The sequence below is a fragment of the Notamacropus eugenii genome, chromosome 6 (genome assembly GCF_028372415.1).
Source record: "Notamacropus eugenii isolate mMacEug1 chromosome 6, mMacEug1.pri_v2, whole genome shotgun sequence".
Taxonomy (NCBI): Eukaryota; Metazoa; Chordata; class Mammalia; order Diprotodontia; family Macropodidae; genus Notamacropus; species Notamacropus eugenii.
The window spans coordinates 95,689,995-95,708,115 of NC_092877.1; the positions used below are offsets into that span (position 1 = coordinate 95,689,995).

Below are 18,121 nucleotides of genomic sequence, written 5' to 3' on the forward strand. Positions count from 1 at the left end.
GTTTCTTTAATAAAATAGTCTAAACTGCATGTTTCCATTACTTACCACTAATTAAAATGCAAGGGATGCAACAAGAACATTGAATGGCTTTCTTCCACGTGCTGCTTCGGGGAAGGAAAGTACTTGAAGTAGGGAATGGACACCATGTGTTCTCTTAATGCAGAAATGAATTAGAAAGGAACTTAAGCATGACACTAATATACACGGCTGAAGCTTCGAACTAGACATTCGCTCATCATCCGATTGGCAGTGCTGTCGTTGTGCTCGTTTTCATGGCTTTGGAATTTGTTTGTCCACTAAGTTATTTGTTTTCCCCTCCCCCCCCAAATATTAGAAGTCAGACTATTTCATTCTTTCATAAAGTGAATCTTAGAATAACAGTAATATAGTAAATCCTTTGGCCACAAATTTAAGCTAAGAAAATAAATCCTTAACCACTAAGTATAGACTCAGAGCCCAAATCCTTACTATGCTCGGCAAAACATTTACATGTTCATGTTGAGCTCTTAGGACCAAAACTTTGGGGTTTTGGTAGAGTTCAGTGGTTAAAAAAAGAGATCGAGGGTTTGGGAGAGGTAAATGAGGACTCCCTAGGAATATGGGTGCTCATTAACTAGTCCTTTTCAGAGGTTAAAAATTCACATTCCAACCAAATCTGAAAATGATTAATGTCTGTTCTTCCTCCTTCTGTTTTTAAACATTAGATTTCTCCATATTTTAGTGCATTGTTAAATTTGCCATGATATAAACAGGAGAAAAATTTCAGATTTGAGTCTTTCTGTGTAGAGTCAGTCAGTTAATTACTTTCTCAGTAGTTTAAGAGCTATTTTCCTCATCCCTTAATAATATTATTGTACCTTACACCTCCAAAAATGGATTAGCTCAGATTAAAAAACTCATAACCATTCAACCTCAAACTGATTTTAGATTTTAGGTGATAGGGATTCCATGATAAATTTTCTATATAAGTGCTGGCTTTTGACTACTTTGTACCATATAAATAACTAGGTACTCCCAGTCTTCTCTCCCATCCTGAGTTCTGGTTGCATGTGTGCATAGTAGGAGCTCAATAAATTTTTGCTGAATAGAGATTCCATCAAACAACAGCAGAAAACACATAAGTACCATTTTTATAAGGTCAGAAATGAAATTTAGTAAAATCAAGTCTTTCCAAATGGACACTTTCTGTTCTTTTTTTTTTCCCTGGTAAAAGATGCCAGCTGGTTTAGAACTGCAGTTGGTGCCTTTTGAAGGAATGTAAGCCTTGTCTTGGCCAAGCACCAATTGCTTTTCATTGTACCATTCTTGGTTCATATTTCAGCATTTCAAAAATTCACATTAAGGAACAGAGCTACTGGATTCAGCTGGCTGAAATAGTTTTTTAAAATTTAGCTGGGGCTCCTTCTGTTGATTGTGTTTTGATATGAGCATTTGAACCAAGTGAAATGAAATTATTAAGATATACAGTCAAAATAAGTCTTTTTCCCTTTTTATCTGCCAGAAAGAAAAAAAGAAAGGACTCAGGCAAAATTCACTGCTTGGATTTAGTTTTCAGAAACATTTTGATGCTTTCAAGTCACAACTAGATTAGTGCACATTTAATCATGCAGTTTTCCTGAACTACATTTAAAAGACTGAAACAAGAAAAGGTAGTACTGAAGAACTCTCCAATTAGAAAGACTTCAGAATGTTGAACTGAACTTTCAGAGAACAGCTCATCCTCAGAAAAGGTTAGTTCATGAGTCAAAGAGGGATCTGGAAAAAAGGAAAAAAAAAAAGATTCCTAAATTACAAAAGCTTGCCTGACCAAACAAAATAAGTAACGACTAGTGAATATGATTGTCTGTCATCAGCTGACCTTACTTAGAAATGTTAATCAGAATGCTGACTTTCCCTTCCTGATTTCAGAATCTCTCAAAAAAAAATTTTTTTTTTTTTGCTAGTGGTTTAAAATAGAATCAGAGTAAATAACACAGTATTAAAATCCAGCTCTGTAACAATACCCAGAAAGACCTTTAAGGACAGTTCATGGTAAGGATCAGTCAGAATGGCACAAGGAAATTGGAGATAACCAAATGGTCTTCTAACCACACAAAATGCTCATGTCTCACATAGACTATTCTTTCCTCTTATCCTTTCCCTCAATTTTACAATGGCTTCACCCCCACAATATCACCCCCAGGAAGTAAACATTTAAATATGACAAGGATTTCCTGGTTTCTTTGTGTGCTACCCTTTGAATCAGGCCCAGAGACAGGTCCCAGCATCTCTTTTAAGGTTCCTTAGCTTTTGCCCTAGAGAATCTTGGATCCCTATATAAAACAATACTAGGGCAGACTATTGGGTTCTACAGAAATGCTCATCTGATGACAGTTTATGGAGACAGATTGAACTTTATCTGAGAGGAATGAAATCTATTTCAAACACGCCAGGGTGCTTCAGCCTTCTGGGTTCCACCATCTCCTCTTTCCAAAAATATACTTCTCCTTTCACTCTACAGATTTAATCTAGGCTCTGAACTAGAGAAACTCTTCTGATTGGTGACTCAGCTCATTTTCTGCTTATGATTACCAATTCCTTAACCTCTTTGGTTCATTTTTGTTTTTTGGAATTGGCCAGAAAAGGACCTCTCCTCTCATTGCTCTTTTATTTCTTTGGCAGGGTCAGTATTTACCCCATTTACTAAAAAATCAAAGAGGAAGCTATTATCCTTCCTAGGGCCTTAGGAGGGGGTGGAGAGGTGGGAAAAAACTTGTTCCTCTTTTTATTTAACTCATTAGCTTTAAGGCTCAGTTAGCCTTAAGGGACCCATTTGTTTGGTTTCAGTGCAGCTGTCTGTATGATTCTGAAATTCCTGTTCTGAATGCCCAACTCAAATCTAAAATAATAATTAAAAAAAAGATACAGTATTATTTCTGGAATCTTCTTTAGCTACCCTGGCTACCTAGCATTAAAATCTGGCTCAGTCTGAAAGTTTGAGTTTGGGGAAATTTAGAAATTGATCGTAGCAAAAGGGATTCCATTTTTCTTTTCCCAAGTCAGCCATCACATTGCTGAATCAGAAGGAAGGTCATATTTCAGAGAAGCAAACCTTGTCTGGGGTGCTGGTAAAGATTTCAGAATACCTTAAAATGACCCCAGAGTTGAACTGATTGGATTGGAAGTAGCAGTGAAGTCTCTGTTTAGAGGTAAGACCTGGTGGGGATGGGACAGGATTGGAAGGAGGAAAGGAATGGCATCCTTGAAGATCCTGAATAACTCTCTGTCAGGTTTAATGCAAGGTTACTAACTGAGAATTTATAGCCTTCTTCCCTTACTTAGTAAGTCCTTCTAGCCATCTTAAAAAATCTTCTAATAATTAAAAATTAATTAGAGATCAGTCACTCCATAGAAATTACAGGTCCTCATTTTTAATATGCCATTTACCTTTGTGGCTGCTGCTAAGTCCAACCAGTGATAATGAGACATTAAAATAGAAGCGTCTGCCGTGTTTGGTGTAGCAGCAAAATGAGTTGCTTTTCTTTCTCTTTGACAGGCAGACTCTCTACCAGATCTGTTTGTTGTTCTCTGTTGTCAGATATAATTTGCCCTGACACTTGGGGAAGAATCAACAATAAGCATTTATTAAGTACCTATTATGTTCCAGGCACTGTGTTAAGCACAAGGGCACTATAGCAAGGAGAGGGATCTAACCCCCAATACTGATATGGGTTGAGTCAGGGGAAATGAAGTTAAGCTTCCATCCATTGGAAGCAAGGAGGAAATCTCTACTTCCCTGGGTAGTACTTGCTTCTGAACTGTCTGTCTTCATCTGCTGCTGATTATCAATAGCTACCTTGGGCCATATCACTAATGACATCTATCCTCTGCTGTGAAGTTATTCCAGATGAAAGTGCATACCTATTTTTTTTAAACTAGCACCTGAGGTTATCTCTTGTGAACGCTGGTCTGTTCTGGGTAGTTACGTTCTTGCTTCATGCTTGCTGTTTACATAAAGTCTCATTGCTTTTCCTAGGAATATGCCTCTACTACCCTTGAAGAAGTTGTAAGGTCTTCCTTCATTTTTGGCTGCTGTTTTCAGCCTGTGACTTCTTTGTTCAGTGTAACCAAGGACAGTGTAAACAGCTGTGTTGCTTGCACAGGGTTTGAACATCTTGGGCAAAATATGGAGCATGGCCACAACTTGTCAGGATTTTTCTTAATAGTTACTGCATCCTTATTTTCTTCAAAGAGCAGTAAGTTCAGAGACATCTTTAGCAAAAAAAAAAAAATCCTTGGGGGATTTCCAAAATAGAAAGTGGATGTTATTTTACAGTTTTTGTTCTTTTCCTCCATTAAAAAAAAATATACTTCAAAAAGCTCAGAAATGCTGGTATTAATTCAGAAAGGATTGAAGCTTGGTCTTTACACCAAGGAACATAATGTAATGATTTTCATTGCATGCCAATCTCAGGACAGACTTTGTACAGCTTTTTCCAGGGATGCATCCTCAAATCCTGCTAGTACTTCCCTTCTCCATTCTTTTCTTTTTATTTTTAATACCTTGTAAGATCAAGGAAATATGAAGCTTCAAACAACAGTATTTCCTGATTTTTTTTTTTAGAGTTTTCTTTGGCTTTTGCATTTTTGAACACTTAGTAAAGATGAATCAAGCTCATCTTTACAGACCATGACAATCAGGATTTGGCTTTAGCCGAAAGGAATAGTAGAAGCTGGTAGTGCTGATCTGCTTATTAAAGATACTCTAGGGCAGAGGTGTCAGACGGGGCCCATAGCTCTCCAAAGTGCAGCCAGAACCAGATTCATTCAACAGTCAACAAACATGTATTAGACTCCTGCTCTGCACCACAGGTTGTCCTAAGCTGTGGGGGTACAAGATGAGGCAAAAGACATTCCCTGCCCTCAAGAAAGGCAGGAGTTTATAGGCTTTTTAATATTCACACCACCTATATCCCAGGATGCTTGGGAAGAAAGCATGTTGTCAGCTTTAAAGTGCATTGATGTAAAATGCATTTTCAGACTGAAACAGTAAAGCTAGGAAACAGGCAGCCTCTGAGGGTACCTGAATAGGAATTTTAGATTCAAATGATTTTAATGTATTTATTTAATGTATTGATGTATAATTCAAAAAGAAGCCTCTAAACCCATGGTTTTAGAAGCCACTCCCACCCCACAGGAACCCTTCAGTGCAGCTTAGAGACACGCCCCATGTCCTTGGGAGTTTGACACCACTGCTTTAGGGTAGAAAGACCATCGCTACTATTTGGTAGTTTCTGCTGCTTCTAAAAAAGAGATAACTTTGCTTTTGCCTTAAAGCGTCCCCCAGTGGTGGAATCCTGCAGAAACTGGTGAAAGGTACCTTGACTGTCTGCTCCTAATCATTGCATTTTTCATTTTTTTGCTTGTAGGAGCATGAGTATGCTTGATATGCGGTGTGAAGAAGAAACCGCTGTGCAGCCCCACAGCAAGGCTCGGCAGGAGCAGCTGCAACTCATCAACAGCCAGCTGAAGGAAGAGGATGACAAATGGCAAGATGTAAGGACAGCACGAGGCTGCTTGCGCCAGGAAGGGCCCTGAGGCCTGGCGATCAGTGCCAAAGGAGATTGTTTGGGCAGATTCTGTCTGGGAAGCTGGAGAGCCCCTCTGGTGTTTGATAGGTGAACTGGGACCAAGCCTCAGTTCTGCAGATCTGTAAAATGGACAACCCTCAAGCATTTATTCAGTGTTTTCTGTGTGCCAGGCACTGTTAAGTTCTAGAAATACGAAAAAAAAAAAAAGGCTATCTCTCCCTTCCCCCCCAAAACCAGTTCCTATCCTTGAGAATTTACATATTTATTAATATTCACACTCTCTACATCACAGGATCATTGTGAAGAAAACTTGTTGTCAATCATCCAGTGCTATGTAAAAGGCAAATTAAGAGTGAAATTGTAAAGCTCGGAAATAGAGAGCCACTGAAGGTATTTAAACAGAAATGTGACATGATGTAGGTGAAGAGGCTTTGATTGGGTTTTTTTCTTAAAGATTAGCCTAGCGTTAGAGGCAGCAATATGTCACAGTGTAAAGAGTGCCGGGCTTGGTTATCCACTTCCCACCTGGGTGTCACTTAAGTCATTTAACACACTCTAAAAGCCTTAACAACCTTGAAGATGTGTCTTCTAGGTCATTGATGGGTTATAACCTGCTTGGTAAAACTAATTCCCACACTGGGAGTTCCCTCATATTGACAAAAATCACAACTCTTATGAACATTCATGGGATCTAGCATTAGGGACCAGCATATATTAGAAGAGGCAATCATAAGAGCTATGAGTTCATGGGAATTGGGATAGTGCATGGTTCTCATTACAAAGCACACATAAAACAAAGCAGCAGGTAGAATCCATATAATCCTTTCTCCTATCAAATTCTGTATCTGATCATTAGAAAATTAGAACTACATATCAATTCAGAACTCTGAACTTGAATCAGAATTCATTTGAACATTCCTTCCTTAAATGCATTCCCTTTCTTGTGTCCTAAGTTATTCCCAGGGAAGAAAACATGCCTTGCTTTGTGAAAGCTTTGGATTCCATAAGATAACCTTGATGTTACTATGCTAATGAGAGCTAATGACACAAATAGCTTGGGCACTAAGTGGTGTTTGGAGGTTATCATTTTAATGTAGGAAGCTGTGTTAACCTAGAATTAGTTGGTGAGGATCTCTTTTGATAGTAATACTGTAATTACCATGGATAGTGTGCTTTACAGAAGATGTAAATTGTATAGAACAGATTTTGAGAGCATAACGCTATTGTGATGGATGTCCTTGGAAGTCCAGCACAGATGAACAGTCCCATTGGGAAGTTGATTCCAGTGCTCTTTCTGGAGAAATAAAGACCAAAGTATATAAGTATCTTTCCTGACCATGAGAAGATTCCATTCTAAGAAGACAAAATTAACCACTTCTGAACAATCTAGAGAAAAAAGAAAAGGAGAGAGGAAAACAGGAACCATGAGAACCTATATGGAACATGAGAAGATTTCATTCTAAGAAGACAAAATTAACCACTTCAGAACAATCTTGGGAAAAAATAAAAGGAGAAAAGAAAACGGGATTGCTCTGTTTCTTCTTCTCCTGGTTTCCTTAAAGCCTCTGCACAAATCCTGCTTTTTATAGGAGACCTTTCCCCTTTCTCAGTCCCCTGCAACCCCCTCTCTACTTCTCTTGCCTTCTGAGATTATCTTCCATTTACCCCATGTATATATACATATGTATTTGCATGGTGTCTCTCCCATTGCAGTGTGAGCTCCTTCAGGGCAAGGCTGTGTTTTTTGCCTTTTTTTCCCAACCCCAGTGCTCTGCACAGTTCCTGTTTTACAGTAAGTACTCAATAAATACTTGTTGACTTGAGTGTCAAAAACACACCTTACAGACAAGTTGGGATGATGACTAAAGGGAAGAGCTTGAGAGGAGAGGGCTGGCATATATTCAATTATAGGAATCTCTACAGGAGAAGATCATTTTCTTATTTTTCCTCCTTTCTAGGACCTGGCACGTTGGAAAAGCCGTAGAAGAAGTGCATCTCAGGACCTAATCAAGAAAGAAGCCGAGAGGAAAAAAATGGAAAGATTATTGGCTGGAGGTGATGGGACAAGTGAACGGAGGAAAAGCATTAAAACCTACAGAGAGATTGTTCAGGAAAAGTGAGTTGTTGTTTTGTTTTTTTAATATGCAATATATTTTTTTAAAAGTCTTTCATTATAGTCTTAACTGTGTGGTTACCTAAAATTCACTTCTAAGCGTCCATATGAAACCAAAACTAAATCTAAAAGAAAGTTCACAAAAGTTTTGTCCTAGATCTTATAATCCTTACTCTGCAAAAAGAATGATTAGCCAAAAGCTATAGTTCTTGTATTGTTGCTTCAGCACCTGACTCTATGGCTGTCTTTGCAAGGCATTTCAATGGCATCTTTATCGTTGCTTTCCTCCCACCTCCATTTAGGGAACGGAGGGAGAGAGAGTTACATGAGGCTTACAAGAATGCTCGTTCCCGAGAGGAGGCCGAGGGGATCCTCCAGCAGTACATCGAAAGGTTTACTATTAGTGAGGCTGTCCTGGAGCGCTTGGAGATGCCAAAAATTCTGGAAAGAAGCCATTCAACAGAGCCAAACTCATCTTCCCCGAAGGACCCAAATCCTATGAAATACTTGCGGCAACAGTCACTGCCTCCTCCCAAATTCACTGCCACTGTTGAAACTACTATTGCTCGCCCCAGTGAACTGGACCCCAGCGTTTCAGCAGGCAGTACGTCTCCAAGCAAAACTGTTGTTCCAAAAGCAGTGCCTATGCTGACCCCTAAGCCTTACCACCAGCCGAAAAACACACAGCAAGTTTTGAAAACCTTTAAGGTAGGAATGACTTTCTTGAATATGGAATGAGACAGTGGACTCCCAAAAGGCAGATTAGAAAAGGCAGTCTTAATTCAAGAAAATGCACTTTTTCCTTCCTTTTTCAAACAGAGCTAACATCTACAGCTTCAGAGTATGTATCCCTCCATAGACTTGAGTTGAATCATAATTAGGAAGGGGGTCTGATTCCTCTAAACCACAGTAACAAATATTTAGTCTTCAGGCAGTTCGATTCAGGACCAACTCCTATATGTTCCATATGTTCTCTGAGATGGTAGAGTGTCACTAATGATTTGCAGCCCTGGTTTTGCCTCACTCCAATGTGGCTCTAGTTATCTGCCTAGAAGAGGGAGCATGATGAGTATTAGGTTTTGGACTTGGAATCAAAAAGACACCTCTGTTGCTTTGTAGGTATACAGTAAAGGGCAAATCACTTAATCATTTAAATTTTTTTATCTCCCATTTCCTCATCTGTAAAATGGGAATGAAAAAGGCTGTGATGCCCACTCACAGGATTGTTATCTGGATTAACAATAATAATAGCTGCTATTTATATGCCACTTTAAGGGGTTACAAAGCTCTTTGTACATGTCATCTCTTTTAATTCTCAAAACAACCCTGGGAGTTGGGTGCTGTCGTTACTCCAAGTTTTATAGATGAGGAAACTTGGGCCAAAGGATGTTAAATAACTTGCTGAGGTCCCAGAGGCAGGATTTGAACTCATTTCTTCCTCACTCCATTTCCAGCATCCTACTCATGGTATCACTTAGCTACTTTTGTGAGACACAGTATATGTTAAGCAGAGGGTGATTTTTAAAATACACTCATGTAAATGATTATTTGAAAGGGTATGGCAAAGCTCTCCAAAAATATAATTTCAGAAGTAAATATTTCTTGTAATTAAGAGGGAGGTGCCATGAAATCAAATACTCATCATATTTAGGGTAGTATGACTTTAAAAAAAGTAATGTGAACAAATGAAATGGCTACATTGCTACCTTAGTGGTCAGAGATGACTTTGGTGCCTGGCTGTCCCTTCTCTCTGAAAAGTGGGATGGCAATATGAACTATAAGCCCTATTGATTATAGAGGTTATACCTAGAGAAATGTAAGCCGGATCTAGAACCAAGGAACTTGTGAAAACTGAAGCATCCTGCCCATATCCTCAAAATCTGCTCTTTATTCTTAGAGAGAAAGGATTGGGTTCATAGCACAAGGGAGCATTCATCCTTTGTCTTCAGTTCTTTTCATGGCAAAGAAAAATCAGCTTCTATTATCACACCAAGCCACATGGGGTTATAATAGCTTCACAGAAGAAGACAGAGCTGGAATTCACTGCTAGGAGATTCCGACTATGAGTGCAAAGACAGTGTTTACTTAAATTAATTGGTTAGCACAAACTAGTTTATCTTCCTCATTTAATTTCAAAGTACACAAGCCCAAACTTTCTGACCTTTGCTGGGTGAGGAAGGGAGGGAGGGAGGAGAGGAGAGAGAGAGAGAGAGAGAGAGAGAGAGAGAGAGAGAGAGAGAGAGAGAGAGAGAGAGAGAGTTGGCTTCATCACAGGAACAGCTTCCTTTTGTCTTCAAGTAATTTGCTTGCTTTTTTTTGAGGCAATCAGGGTTACTTTTGCATATTTTTAAGATCATGCTTTTATAGCTTCTGTTGAAAGAACAAATGAAAATTTCCCTTATCTAATTGACTTGGCGAGGTTGAGAATTTCTGTCATTTTCACTCCTGGGAAGTATGAAATAAAATGGAGAAGCAGCTCCTCAGCAGTTCCTGTGGGCGCAGGCAGCTTGAACTCACCAGGAAGCCTGCTTTACATCGAGCTCTATGAGTTAAGACTCACATGTCACTCAGGAATAGTTGCATTACCTGCTTAAACTAACAAGCAAGCTAGTTATGAAAATGATATGGTATTGAAATGATGCAGAGCAGGAGAAGGAAATGAGTTTGTTTAATTCTGCATCTGAGTGTCTTCTTTTCCCTCCTTAATGTAAATAGCATAATGTTTTATTTTAAACAGGAATATTAGAATGGATGACTTGTACCCCAGTGTTGTGCTTTCCTTCCCCATTGCCCTCTTATCTCCACTTCTGTTCTCAGGATTTTCTCTGCCTGGCCCATTGGAATGACCAGAAATAACATTTCATGAGTTCATTGGCTCCTTTCTTTGTGACAGCATTAGAACTCATAATCAAAATCCATTGAAGCAAATTGACATGTACAAATGGGAGTAATGGGAGCCTGGGATTTGATTTGAGAAGCATCTGAAAGCTTTCAATTGTATGGCATTCCCTCTTATCAATTCTCACTCCCTTCATTTAATGAATTATCCCATCACCAAAGCCAGGGATTGTTAAAAAGCATGGAAGAGACTAAGTTGAGACAGAAGGAGAAAAGCAGCCCGCTCTTGTGTAAGAATTAGTTGTATTTTTTTTTGCATTGTGCATCCTGAGCTCTTCTGTATGAGAAGTCTAAGCAATAGTGGCAGGTTTTACTCCTATGTACCTATTTTTCTTTGAGCATTAAATGTGATCTTTATAAAGGAGTGTTTCCTGCTTCCTCTCATCCAGGGCTTTTTAAACTGGAGTTCATGACCTTGGTTTTGTTTTGCTTTTAAAGTTCTTTGGTAACTGTAATTTTAATATGTTTCCTTTGCATTTTGGAGTCCCACTGTATTATATTTAAAATCTAATATGTTTGGTTTTATGCATTTGAAAAATTACTCTAAGAATGGGTCCATAGTCTTTATCAGACAACCAAAGGGAGGGCCATGAGGCAAAAAAAGTTAAGATCACCCACTTTAGTTCTGAGAGCTTTGTTAGCAATGTCATAGACTAATTCTCTTATAGTGGTATATTATGCCCTGTTTCATGTGTTTGCCTCATCTCAGTGCTATATTTCTCATTTTCCTGATAAAAAAGCAAAACCATCCCCAGAGTTAAGTATGAACAGGGTGGTTTTTCCTCCAGTGGCAAACTAGGGTGACATAGTTGAACTGGAAAACTTTATTAGACCTTGAAAAGCTCAAGGAGATTTCCTGTAAAGATTCACTGCTGCTAACACGAAGCCCTTAGCCTCTATGGGGACTGTTCATTCCCTTGCATGATTTCAGTAAAGCCTGAGCAGGTCACAGGAACAACGTGGCGGGACCTTTCAAGGAAGGGGTGAATTAGAGGTGCTTTGTTGGCCATCACCATGCTTCCTAGAACACCAGAGACTTTCTTGAGTCTTACTACCACTACCTCAACAGTTCTGGCATACGTGATGAGGTTTCCTAAGAGGAACCACCTTACTGCAGAAAAGAAGCATTGGTGGTCAAAGATAAGATGTAACTAGATCAGCAGACACCAAAAAAATAAAAGGGAAGAAGCCATACAGATATGGGTAGTTGTTCACATATTTAACTTATTTTCCTCAAATAACTATAATCACTACCACTATTAAGGAACATGGAGTAGTAACCAGAGTGTTGGGCTTGGAATTAGGAAGATCTGAGTTCAGATCTGGCCTTAATACTAGCTGTGTTACCATAGGGTAGCCACTTGTGAGCCTCAATTTTCTCATCTTTAAAGATGTAATAATAAGTAACTAGGCAACAGCAAGAAAAGCCTCATAAAGGGGCATTTTATGAAGCCTATAGATATGACTGATTACCTTTTAACTATTATGCAAAAACTTTTTGTAAAGATTTAAATCTGGAACTTGGAAGTTCTGGTGTCTAAAACACTCCCAAACCTTCAAGTATTCCATTCGATTGGATTCTGTAGCAATTTGATACTAATATAAAGGGATGCAGGCTAGATCCATGGTTCCCAAACCGCACTGCCAAGCAAACTCATGGGATTCTAGAATGCTGTAGGATATTAAATTTTTGACTTAGTTATTTAGTAAATGGAAATATTAAGATTTAACCTAACAATAAATATAACTATTAAATATTTCTTTTGTCCTAGAGGATCTGTGCAGAAATTACTGAGACACTAAAAGCACCATGAAAGTGCTAAGGAGGCTTGGGAGCCTCTAGGCTACATCTCTGGGCCAAATCTGAAAAAGATCGAATTCAATAGGAATAAATATTAAGTCTTACACTCAGGTTCAGTTTCACAAGCATAAGATTGAAACCTGTGGCTAGATACATTTGTTCTAAAAGGATCTGGAGGGGATGGGGAGGGGTTAGAGGGCTTTAAGCTCAATATGAGTGTGGGGAACAAATACTCTTGGGCAACATTAAGAGAAGAGGTGGTAGCTAGGTGGTTCAGTGGATAGATCACTGGGCATGGAATCAGGAAGACTTTATCTTCCCATGTTCGAATCCAGCCTCAGACACTTACTCTGTGACCCTAGGCAAGTCATTTCACTCTGTTTGCCTCAGTTTCCTCATTTATAAAATGAGTTGGAGAAGGAAATGGCAGATCACTCCAGTATCTGTGTCAAGAAAACCCCATTATGGGGTCATGAAGAGTTGGATACAACTGAACAATAATAAAAACAAGTCCAGGAAGATTATAGACCTATTACCCTGCTCAGGTCAGATCTGGACTTTCTGCTCAGTTCTGGGTGCCACATTTTAGGAGAAATAGGAGAACATCCAGAGGAGGGGATAGCCAGGGTGATAGAGGGCCTTATGATCTTGTCATCTTAGGCTCAGTTAAGAATAAACAAGGAAATAATTTAGTCTTGTCCTACTTGGTCCTAACCTTCAGAATTGGAAACAACTGGAAATTCCAGTGGTTGGATCTTACCAAAAGGTCAATTTAGGCTTGATGTTTGCAAAAATTCCTAATGACCAGAGCAGCAAATTTTCTGCCTTGAGAAAGAGTGCTTTTCCCTTCTCCAGAAGCCTTCAAGCAAAGGCTAGGTGACTTGTCAGCTATGTTGTAATGAGGATTTCCTGTTTGGGTATGAATTGGACTAGATGAGTTCCGAAGTCCCTTCAAACTCTTAGATTCCACAATTCTGTAGGTTTATCATCATTCTAATGTTTTGCATTTGCCATGTTCTTTGGTTATGAGGTTGTATTGTGGTTTTTTGTCTGTTTTCTTATTTACAGGTAGATGAAAAAGTCAGCGTGAATGGAGAAACTTTTAATGGTGTAGAAGAAGAGAAAGAAAGAGAGTGTACAAGAGCAACGCTTTCCCCCTCGTTAACTAGATCTCAGAGATTTGAAGGTGTGGCCAGAGTGGACAGTTCCCCAGTAGAAGTGAAGCAGGAAGCCGGCAGCATTGAGATCAGTATAAAGAAGGCAAACTCACTGAGCAAAGAATTAACCGTAAGGAAAAGCTAAGGTTGTTATTATACTTAAGGTCTTTCTGTTTTTAAATCAGACCACTAAAAGTAGAGAAATCGAATTCTCTAGAAATTGATTTCATTTTGGGGGGGGGGGGGATATGGGTTAAAAGATCGTATGATACAGTTTATGGATGACTTATGAAGGGTACATTTAGATGATCTCCTTGCTGGGACCTACTTACTTGGCTTCACATTTACTTGCAATTTGCATTGCTAGGGTTCCAAAAATTGTTGAAAAAGAGGTATGAACTCAAAAAATGTTTTTTAACTTCTGTTGTGTTATTTACATATATATAATTTACATATACATGTATGTGCGCACACATATACACACATATGATATATACACATGTGTATACACATATATACATGCATATATGTGTGTATTTACCCCTAATGAAGTTACAATGATTTGATAATGAATACATACCAGTAGCCAAGTGGTATGTCAAACCTATAGATGTATAGCCCAAAAAAGACAAAGAAAAGAAAGAAAGGAGATTTTTCTCATTTGGAAAAGATAATTAGAAGAAGGGGACCAGTGAAAAACCTTTGACACAAGCAGAATTGAGTTAAGATTAACCCACTGGTCTGACTTAAAGAGAAGTAATCAAATCAGAGTATCTCAGTGTTCTACTGTCATATAAATTTTCTCTGTGGAAAACATCTACGTGGTAAACTCAGCCTCATGTGAACTCCTAAAATTGTTCAGAGCAGGAGATAATACCTTCATAAATGAGAGAAACTTATATTCCTGCTAGCAGAACTTTGAAAGACAGAGGACTAAAATCTAGAACTCATTAAAAATATAATTTCAGTGCTGGGGGTGAGAGTTTGCTTCTTCGGAGTAGGAAAAGTTATAAATGTATAGAGGGGGGCTTAAATTCATCAGATCTCCCACCTGCTATAGAGGAGCTTCCTTTGTTTTTCTGAACAAAACATTTTACAACTCTGGACCCTGCAAATATAATATGACCTTGAAAGGGTAAATCAGACCTCTTTTCCAACTCATTTGTCCTGACGGGCAGTGGAGATTTTGCAATTTGAGCTTACTGTCTTTAGATTTTTAGAATGAGGCTGTTAGGAGTATGGTAGTGGGAGTTTTTTCTTTCTTTTTTTCCCCAACAGTGGCTGCATTGTTTTTTAAAATGAGCATATTGGAAATATGAATTCTGACTCCTAAATAACTAGTGAGAAAGCTAGATCACTGTGTGACGGAAAATGCGCATTTTCTCTATTGTTTGTGAATTTGACTTCTAAAGAGTAAAACCATCGGTTTTATGCCTTCCCTGGGGTAGTTAGGGAGGCTGCAAGTCTGCCTTACCACATTCAAGCCCTGCGGAGACATAGGATCAGACTGGAATGGCCTAAAATAATTTCCTCACCATGGCAACGCATCTTCTTGTCTCCAACAACACAGCTTTATCTTTGAGTCAGATGCTGATCCTCCCTGTGTGGAAGTTGGTTTTATCAGCTGCTTCACGCAGACAGATCTTTGCATGAAGGGTTTTATAAATTATCTTTATCGCATGGTGTACCACCTGCAGCACTATTGGCTGGAGTTTCTTTGCTAGGATAAACAACCTGTGTGTACTGAACTCATTGCCCAAAAGATTAGGCATTTTTCACCAACCAGTTGTACTGATTTTCAGTATTTCTCTCCACTGTGTCATGAATTCTGTCCTTTTTGCTTCCATTATTTCTGCTGATTACATGAAGTTCCTTACTCTATATGCACCATAGATTTATTTTTATGCTCTCTCAAGTTGTTTCTCCATACATACTGATTTACATACGCATTTCTTTCTTGCCATACTGAGAAGAGTCTCAAGCCTACGTATTTTTCTGATCTCTTAACACTAGTGATAGAAGGGTTACTTCTGACTTATATCGTGCAAAGTTGACTTCATCATGAGAACAACTCTTCACATTTTTTGTTTGCTTTTAAACAAAAGCTTCCTAGGTCATCTCTAGTCATCCTGATGAATATCTGGTCACTGGATCCAGATGGCTCTGGAGCAGAAGTGAGGCTAGTGACCTGCACAGCCCTCCCTCACTCAAAAAAAAAAAATCAAAGTCAAGTGCAAGTCATGTCATCATTTCTCTGATGGCAAGGTCTTCTTCAGCAACGAAGGACAAACACAATCTTATTGCCCTCTGACCGTTTTGGTGTTTGTGGAAAACCCCTCCACTATCCCCACCATCCCTTCTTATCCTAGCCAGGCAGAAAGCCCTGTGCCCACCTGTGATCCAGCTTGTGATGTGTATCTCTTGTGATCATAATATATTTTATTCTTAACAGAGCAGAAGTGAAGGTAGAGAGTGAAAAGACTCTAGATTAAAGGCCTATACTTACGCAGATTGGTTGGTGCTTGTACTTTTGGTTTTAAGTTTGGCATTGGTAATGGCTTCCCATCTTCTCTCATCCCAGGATAAAATATATGGGATGATCGTAACATTGTCTACACAGTATAGACCTGTAATCCCACTACTGTGATAGGCTGAGACTGGTAGGATTGCTTGAGTTCAGGGGTTCTGAGCTACAGCAAGGCTAAAGCCTGGGGCAGCTAGATGGCACAGTGGATAGAGCACCCGGCCTGGAGTTAGGAAGACCTGAGTTTAAATCTGGCCTCAGATACTTACTAACCACGTGACCCTGGGCAAATCACTTAACCCTATTTGCTGAGGTTTCTTCATCTATATAATGAGCTGGAGAAGGAAAAGGAAAAGATACTCCAGTATCTTTGCCAAAAAGACCCCAAATAAGTTATGAAGAGTCAGACATGACTGAAACAACTGGGCCACAGAAGGGCTAAAGCCAGTTAGGCATCTGCTTTGTTTAACCCCAGTAGAGTGAGTCCCTGGAAACAAGGGGTTAGCAGGGAGGAGAGGAAACCAGCCCAAGTCAGAAAAAGAACAAGGTAAAACCTCCCTGCAGCTCAGGAATGGAGTTGGTCCTATGACTATCCACTGCTCTCATAGTGGCGGTGAGATGTTAGATGATACAGTCAATCAATCTGTCTGTCCATCTGTCTATCTAAAATAGGTAGAATGAGGTATTTAGTTCCTATAATGGGAGGAATTTATTGGCTTTTAAAAATTAATATTAAAAACAATGTTAAAAATCTATTCATATTCTAAGTAGCAGATTGCTACTTGGTAATAAGTTGTTTGGGATCTTTTCTGTATTAAAAAAAAGAACAAGATAATTCAGAACTATTGTTTCTTCTGTAACAGAAGTTATATTCCTAATCTTATCCCAAACATGGAAGATTCTCTGCCCCCAAAACTATGTTATTGAGTCATGTCCAACTCTTTGTGACCCTGGAGACCATACTATCCTTGGGGTTTTCTGGGCAAAGACACTTGGAAAGAGTTTGCCATTTCCTTCTCCAGTGGATTAAGGCAAACAAAGGTTAAGTGACTTGCCCAGGGTCACACAGTATTTGTCTGAAGTCAGATTTGAACTCAGGTCTTCCAGGCCTAGAACTCTATCCACTGAGCCGTCAAGCTGCCACCCAAAACTTTTATAAAGTTGTATCTTAATTCTGTTTTGGCATAATGGGGTAAAGTATTCGCTATTTGGGGTAAAATATTTTTTTCAGCAACAAAAATAATATATATCTCTTTACAACCTATACTCTTCTCCAACCCTAGTATGTTTGTACTAGATAACCCAATAGGGAAAACACACACACACACACACAAAAGGGATAAAGTTGGTTTGTGGTTTTCTTAACTGGTATAAAGTATGGTCCTGGTTATGCTCAAGGCTCCAGGTATAGGTCTAAAACTCTAATAAAACCAAGTATTTTATTGAGTCAAGAAATAAATAATCTGGAGTGTCCCTTGCCCAGGTGGACCCTCCTGGAGACTAGGAAATTCTGGAACGAACCCAGATATGGCACAGAGACTTGAACATGGTGAGATGCCACTTGCCAAACTGCCCATCTCTGTCCTTACAACTGTAGGCTCTTGAAGTAAGCATCCCATTAATAGTATGACTTCCCTCATTAGCTTTCCCTATCTGCATTTAGCTGGAACTCAGAAATCCAGCTGGAACATAGAATTAGAACAGAAGTTAGGTGTTACACCACAACGAAGTTTGGTTTTTCACTAAAATGTTTTAAAACTGAAATTTGATTATTGACGTACTAAGTGTTCTACTGGGAAAATTCTTAACCCTACAAAAACATTTTATTAAGGAAGTCTTTCCATAGTGAACTGATTTCTAATTTTCTTTCATTCCCTGTTATTCCAAGGAAAACATTTTGTTGGCCATATTTCGTTCTTGCAGCAATTACATTTCTGTTGCAAAGACAAAATTATTTTGTTCAGAAGTCCAACAACAAAAAAAAGCTTTTCTGGCAGAACAAGGTGACAAACTGACCATGGGAAACCCAAAATCAGTAGTTCTGGGGGATTGAAATTA

The 18,121-nt window shown here is 38.9% G+C and overlaps 1 protein-coding gene across 8 annotated transcripts in view; it reads left to right on the top strand.

The window, feature by feature from the left end:
* LIMCH1 (LIM and calponin homology domains 1) overlaps positions 1-18,121 on the top strand; it is a 371,911-nt gene that overhangs the window by 305,142 nt on the left and 48,648 nt on the right. For all 8 annotated transcript variants that reach the window (XM_072620594.1, XM_072620596.1, XM_072620595.1 and 5 more), the window contains 4 exons: positions 5,409-5,535; positions 7,529-7,686; positions 7,986-8,391; positions 13,451-13,669. In XM_072620594.1, coding sequence (XP_072476695.1) covers positions 5,409-5,535; positions 7,529-7,686; positions 7,986-8,391; positions 13,451-13,669 — 910 coding nt within the window. The remainder of the gene's footprint in view (positions 1-5,408; positions 5,536-7,528; positions 7,687-7,985; positions 8,392-13,450; positions 13,670-18,121) is intronic.